Source organism: Sinocyclocheilus rhinocerous, unplaced genomic scaffold (assembly GCF_001515625.1).
Source record: "Sinocyclocheilus rhinocerous isolate Xijiao unplaced genomic scaffold, SAMN03320098_v1.1 scaffold2682, whole genome shotgun sequence".
Taxonomy (NCBI): Eukaryota; Metazoa; Chordata; class Actinopteri; order Cypriniformes; family Cyprinidae; genus Sinocyclocheilus; species Sinocyclocheilus rhinocerous.
This window is the reverse complement of record NW_015663712.1, coordinates 60,448-66,917: the sequence shown is the minus strand read 5'-3', so window position 1 is coordinate 66,917 and position 6,470 is coordinate 60,448. Positions and strand designations below refer to the sequence as shown.

Sequence of the window (6,470 nt, the reverse complement as noted above, 5' to 3'; positions counted from 1 at the left end):
AGTGTGTGTGTGTGTGTGTGTGTGTGAGAGAGAGTGTGTCTTACGTAGCAGAGCGAGTTGCAGTCGCTGATGTGCTGTGTGTTTGTGCTGCTCTGCAGCTCGTCATTGGTCACTCTGAACGACTGAATGGTGTCCTGAAGGTTTTTCTGCAACTAAACAACAACACATGATGAGCACAGGCTGCTAGATCTCGCTTTATTTATTTAACGCCACGTCAGCAACAAAGGCTGCATTCATGGCCAAATCAAGAGTTTCTAAAAGTGTCCATTAATGCAATTTATGAACAGAAATGTTGCCTAATATCATTTAAACAGGACATGGGAATAAAACACACTGTACAGTGAAGAAAGAGTCTGCTGCATGAAGAAAAATAAATCACATGCAGGCAATTCTTTCTCTTTCAGTCAACAGACTCTGGTGTGTGTGAGAGTGTGTGTGTGTGTGTCAGACTCTTACCTTCGGTGGAAGTGTTCTCCACGACTTCAGCAGGTGATTCAACAGAAGACTGAAGAGAAAAGGAGAAAAGCATTAATGAAGCTTTCAGTCCAGTCCTCCGCAGGTGTTTAATGGTGAAAGGCTGACCTGGACTGCGGCAGGTGTTTGGTGTATAACTGCCTCCAGACGCTCAAACTCTGTCCGTCCACCGTCAAACACTCTGTCAGGCTCCGGAGCAGCTGCACACAAACACACAGCAAGAATCTCAAACAGAATCTCAAAGCTCTTCATGACAACCTAAAAAATAACTGTGTCCCACCTCTTTCTTCATGGCGTCAGGGCAGTTCGGCGTGGCTCGGGACAGGAATGACGGGAAATACGTGTGCAGCGTCGTTTCGGGTTTGGCTCCGAACGCCAGGACCTTGAGCCGCGGGTAAAGCCGACACAACTGCTCCTGCAGACTGCACAACAACATCAGGACATGAATATGAATCAGAACGTTAATTTAGGATGTGAATATGAATCAGGACGTGAATCAAGACATGAATATGAATCAGGACGTGAATCAGGACATGAATATGAATCAGGACGTGAATGTGAATTAGGACATGAATATGAATCGGGATGTGAATCAGGACATTCATATGAATCGGGACGTGAATGTGAATTAGGACATGAATATGAATCGGACGTGATTCAGGACATGAATATGAATCAGGACGTGAATGTGAATCAGGATGTGAATCAGGACATTCATATGAATCAGGACGTGAATCAGGACATGAATATGAATCAGGACGTGAATGTGAATTAGGACATGAATATGAATCGGGATGTGAATCAGGACATTCATATGAATCGGGACGTGAATGTGAATTAGGACATGAATATGAATCGGACGTGATTCAGGACATGAATATGAATCAGGACGTGAATGTGAATCAGGATGTGAATCAGGACATTCATATGAATCAGGACGTGAATGTGAATTAGGACATGAATATGAATCGGACGTGATTCAGGACATGAATATGAATCAGGACGTGAATGTGAATCAGGACGATGATCTGTGCGTCACACAGCGAGTCTCACCTCTGGGACAGGGCGTTTTTGGGCATGTAAGCAAAGTCCAGCAGCGGGAAGAACTCCTTCGGCCCCATGATGCCGAAACCTTTGGTCAGGTTGGCATGAAGACTGAAACACAGACACAAATAACCTGAGCTTCAGTTCAGACTGTCCAGAACTCACAGTTATAACTCTAGTGAAGACTCACGTGAGGAGGCGCTCCAGATAAGCGATGGCATACGCAGACAAAGCCTTCATCCCGAGAACTGGAAGCATGATCCCCAACCAAACTACAGGACAAAACACACCCTCAAAAACTACAGGACTGCTGCTTCCGTAAGGCATTCCAGATGTTATAAAGTTCATGCTAAATCCCAAAGAGAGATTGCAGAAGTGCAGTTCCACACATCAGCAGTTATTTCTCAATGATTTCTCAAGCTCTCTCTGGTCTTTGCCCTGCTTTCGGCGGCGCTCACCTCTGATGCCCTGGCTGAGGTCGTAGAATCCCGCCTGTCCCAGAGCCCACATGATGGTCAGACACTTGACCGGCCGGTTCTGATGGGAGCGCAGCAGCTCCAGGTGCTGTGGAGGGGTCACACGGGGGGTCAGAGGTCACACGGGGTTATTATAGACCGAGCAACACACGTCACAATCTGAAAACCACGCCCACCGGGGGGGGGGAAACAATCCAACGCTCTCCATTGCGGAAAGCTGCCTCCTTGTCATTTCTGACTTATAACAAAAATCAGAACAATGCCTAAAAGCTACTATGTGTCAAGGGGTACAGTAAAAAAGCTATAAAACCTAGAACTACGTTTTTATAAGCTGTCGACCCAAAAAACAAGCGTTTAAGGACACAAAAGTAGAGCACAACATGTCATATTACTCTGAGAACTATGCCCACTGGAGGGAAACGTAATCGGTGACAGGAAACATACATTATTTTTAACCATGTTAAAGGATTATTTCACCACCCTATGTGAACCTGAGAGGAGGAGATATATTGAGACACTAAATTTTATTGGTCTATGTTAGTGCCCCTTTTTCTTACCTTCCTTTTGTTTGAGAAATGCTCCAACTGAATGTCCCAACGTAAAATACCCCGGCATCTACAACTATTTGTGTCCTTAAACACTAGTTTTTTTGGGTCAACAGCTTATAAAAATGTAGTTCTGGGTTTTTTAGCTTGTTTGCTGTACACCTTGTCACATAGTAGCTTTTAGGCATTGTTCTGTTTTTTGTTATAAGTCAGAAATGACAAGGAGGCAGCTTCCCACAATACAGAGTCAATGGAGAGCGTTGGATTGTTTCCCCCCCGGTGTGGGCGTGGCCTAAATGCGCTCCGTCTCTATTGTTAAATAAAACCAAAACCACAAAAACTGAAAGAAAATTAACACTAACCAAAATAAAAGAAAAAATTCAAAAATACATATTTTATTTCAGCAAGTTGACAAGGCAGCTTTTCTTATTTTTTGGTTTGAATTGATGTATTAAGATAACGGAAACAAAAAACTAAAACCACATAGACATATTTAAAAACATAATAATAATAATAATACAAATGCAACAAAATCCAGAAAAATTTAAGTATGTCTTGAAAAAATCAATAAGGCACTATTATTGTTACAACTGCAATAAATCAGTAAATTATAGTTGTATTAATTCAATTGTTTAGACATCCATTTGGATTATTAATTTAATTAAAACATTAAAACAATACAAAAAAAATTGATGTGGAAAATACAGAATTTAGAAAAAAAATTAAACCGATTTCATAAATATTTTTATAAATATTAACATTTAGGCAAAAAAGAAACATTTTGAAATAAAATAAAATATTTTTTAAAAACCCGCCATTTATTTCAGCTAGTTTCCAAGGCAACATTTCTCATTTTTGTTGAGTTTAACTTACTAAAATAACTAAAACTGAAATAAAAAGTATATAGACAAAAACAAAGCAAAATTACTCAAACTTTAAGTTAAAATGAAAAGAAAGTATACAAATAAAATCTTATTCAAAATAATGTCAAAAACTACACTAGTATATGTGACCCTGGAGCACAAAACCAGTCATAAGGGTCAATTTTTTGACACGGCTTGAATTTCGGTGCGGGATTGCGCATAATTCTACTGATTCCCGCAGTTTCCGGAAATTCCCGCAAATATTTCAGCGTGAAAGACGCTCGCGACAGATGACGGAATGTATCATTTGCACGTGCTTTTGAGTCTTACAATTTTAAACATTCAAGTGCTCAATTCATTACTTGCGCGGTCTGTGACTGAGACCCTTTCTGTGAGCCGCATCTGAGAGCGCGCGCCTTATTGCGTGTAAACGGCCAAATACATACAAAAATATGTCAAAGTGCCCGTCTTGATGAGTATTCGTGTAAACAGTCGATTTATACTAAACACTGTCGGTATACAGGCTATTAAGTCAATGTAAACAGTTGAGAAACAAAACTTGTGTGTAACAGTTAGATCCGTGCATGAGGTCTTAAAGAGACAGCTACCTAAATAAACCTGCTGCTGTCTGTCATTAATGTTTATTTATACATTGAAGACTAACCAGTGTTATTTTAAAGTTAAATAGATTATTCTGTTTCTGTGGTATTTCTGTACCTGAATATTACTGTTAAACCTACCTGATAAACTTAAAGCACAGTTCATTTCAGTTAATCTTGTTATTGTATTTGTTTTTGCCATTGCTTGTCATTAATCAATTCTTATTTTATTACTGACTGTTTACTTGTCTTTTTTTAGTTAAAATATATTCAATTCAGAGTATCTTCCTCACAATATAAATATGAATCAACGACATTATAAATTGTAAAACACAAATACACTGGGTGACGAAACATTTAGGTTGGATGATTGTAGTTAAAAAATATGTCTAAAAAAATATCCCCACTCAAACTCCCCTCTCAAATTAACAAATCTCCCCATAAGAGCCACCTAAAGGTGAATATATAGAAGATATATAAGTTGTTCTATCAATAGAATTCTATCTATATGTTCTATCACATATAGAGGGGTCAGAGGTCACTGAGAGTGGCCCAGCTCAAACCTGGAGGAGTGAGACTCACGTCAGCGAGGTTCAGCGTGACGATCTGGGGCTTGTCCTGCATGAGAGCCTGGATGCACATCCTATAGCCATGCAGAGATTCACCTGCAGAAACAGCAGAAGCAGCAGAGCTCAGCACTCACAGCTCGGAGCGGAGCGGAGCATCATGAACGCGACGGGTGCTATCGCCACTCACCGGGCTGTCGGTCCTGCTCTCGCAGCATCGTAAACACGCAGTGGTCGAAGAACTCGGGCAGCGCCTCTGAACATTTGCCCAGCAGGTTTCTGATTACGGCCCTCAGCTCCTTACCAGCGAGGCAGTATGGGTAATCTAGACACACAAACTCAGATTAGATTTAGATATAATGTAAAACACAAAACAAGATATGAACATATGCTCAAGAGCTAGACCTGCAAAAATTCATATATTTAACAAATATTACAATTGTGATTTTATTTGTCGTATTTGTATAACATGTACTAAAAGTATTCTAATGTATTGATTTTTTAAATATTGCCAATTATTACAATGCGAAATTTGATTTTGCCAAAAAAATGAAAGGAATTCTTCACATTTGATTTGATTAAATTTTAAAAGATTAAATTGTTTTGTTTTATGCATTCATTTGATTTCCACTGTTTGATAAAATTATTTATTTTTCTTCCACTTGCAATATGATCTTTGCTTTCAATTTTTTGCCATAAAATTAAATGATCTGCTTAAATGTGATTTGATAATATTTTAAAAGATTAATTAAATACTTAAGAATATTACATATGCATATTACTAAGAATATAATACTAAGAATAATTAAATATGCATTCATTTGATTACCACCGTTTTTGATACATTTGTACTAAATCAAAAGGGACAAAATCCAGACAACAGAGAACATCTGAAAACACAATTCACAGGGCCCTTTTACTGTTAATATTTTAATTGAATGAAAGTTTCTATTAATTCAGTTACTTAGACATCATTTTGGATTATTAAAATGTAATTAAACCATTAAAACAAAACATGAAATTTTTTGGGGAAAAAGAAAAGATTTCATTAGGGTCCTATTTAGGTAAATAAATAAACTGAAGACTCTGAAGCATGCAGCACAACACACACTACATATTTAATTGATGAAATCCCTGTGGTGATGTTGATGGAGACTGACACACACAGACGGACCGTGAGCGTAGCTGCTGAGCGTGGGCTCTGTGTCCGGCGCTGGGAGCTTGTAGTTCAGGTATCCGGCGAGATCCTTCACCCAGACGGACGGATTCTCAGGAAACAGACTCTGACTCTTCTCCAGCTGCTGCTTCAGCTCCAACACATCCAGCTGAGAGACACACGCGTGTCAAATCATCAACAACTACATGCATATATCAGCAGGCGCTGTCGATGTGTGTGTGTGTGTGTACTCACGGCTCTGACAGCCTCCTCCAGGGTCTTGTAGCGCGCAGGTTTGCCGCTGCTGTTGGCGGGGGGTTTTTTGGTCTGCTTCGCTGCATTGGGTTTCTTCTGCTGGGTTTCGATCGGTGGAGGAACCTGCTCCTTGTTCTGCTTCTTCCCCATCTTCTCAAAGCCGTCAAATATGGTCTCAGACATCACGTCTGCAGACGTCCACACAGAGAACAGAATGAGACAGAAGAGCGCTGAAGAGTCCTGATGACCCACGGCACACATTTCACAACTGCACACTCTCAGACGCCCGCTTCAGTGTCACCCAGAACTCATTACAGGAGTTTTTAAAAGATATATTTTTATTTTTTATTTTTAAGATCATTTTAAATTAATACGTTTAAAATAAAGTGAAAAAGTGAAAATTTATTTTAGTATCCTTAAGAATTTATTATGGGTTATATACATATATATATATATATATATATAGTATTTCAGTCTGGCGAGTAAACAAAA

The 6,470-nt window shown here is 39.3% G+C and overlaps 1 protein-coding gene across 1 annotated transcript in view; it reads right to left on the bottom strand.

The window, feature by feature from the left end:
• tmem214 (transmembrane protein 214) overlaps positions 1 to 6,470 on the bottom strand; it is a 13,800-nt gene that overhangs the window by 5,188 nt on the left and 2,142 nt on the right. The window contains exons 2-12 of the mRNA XM_016539364.1: positions 5,979 to 6,166; positions 5,742 to 5,892; positions 4,758 to 4,892; positions 4,584 to 4,666; positions 1,977 to 2,082; positions 1,709 to 1,790; positions 1,528 to 1,629; positions 755 to 896; positions 583 to 674; positions 457 to 505; positions 45 to 152 (exon numbers count right to left, since the gene is read on the bottom strand). Coding sequence (XP_016394850.1) covers positions 45 to 152; positions 457 to 505; positions 583 to 674; positions 755 to 896; positions 1,528 to 1,629; positions 1,709 to 1,790; positions 1,977 to 2,082; positions 4,584 to 4,666; positions 4,758 to 4,892; positions 5,742 to 5,892; positions 5,979 to 6,166 — 1,238 coding nt within the window. The remainder of the gene's footprint in view (positions 1 to 44; positions 153 to 456; positions 506 to 582; positions 675 to 754; positions 897 to 1,527; positions 1,630 to 1,708; positions 1,791 to 1,976; positions 2,083 to 4,583; positions 4,667 to 4,757; positions 4,893 to 5,741; positions 5,893 to 5,978; positions 6,167 to 6,470) is intronic.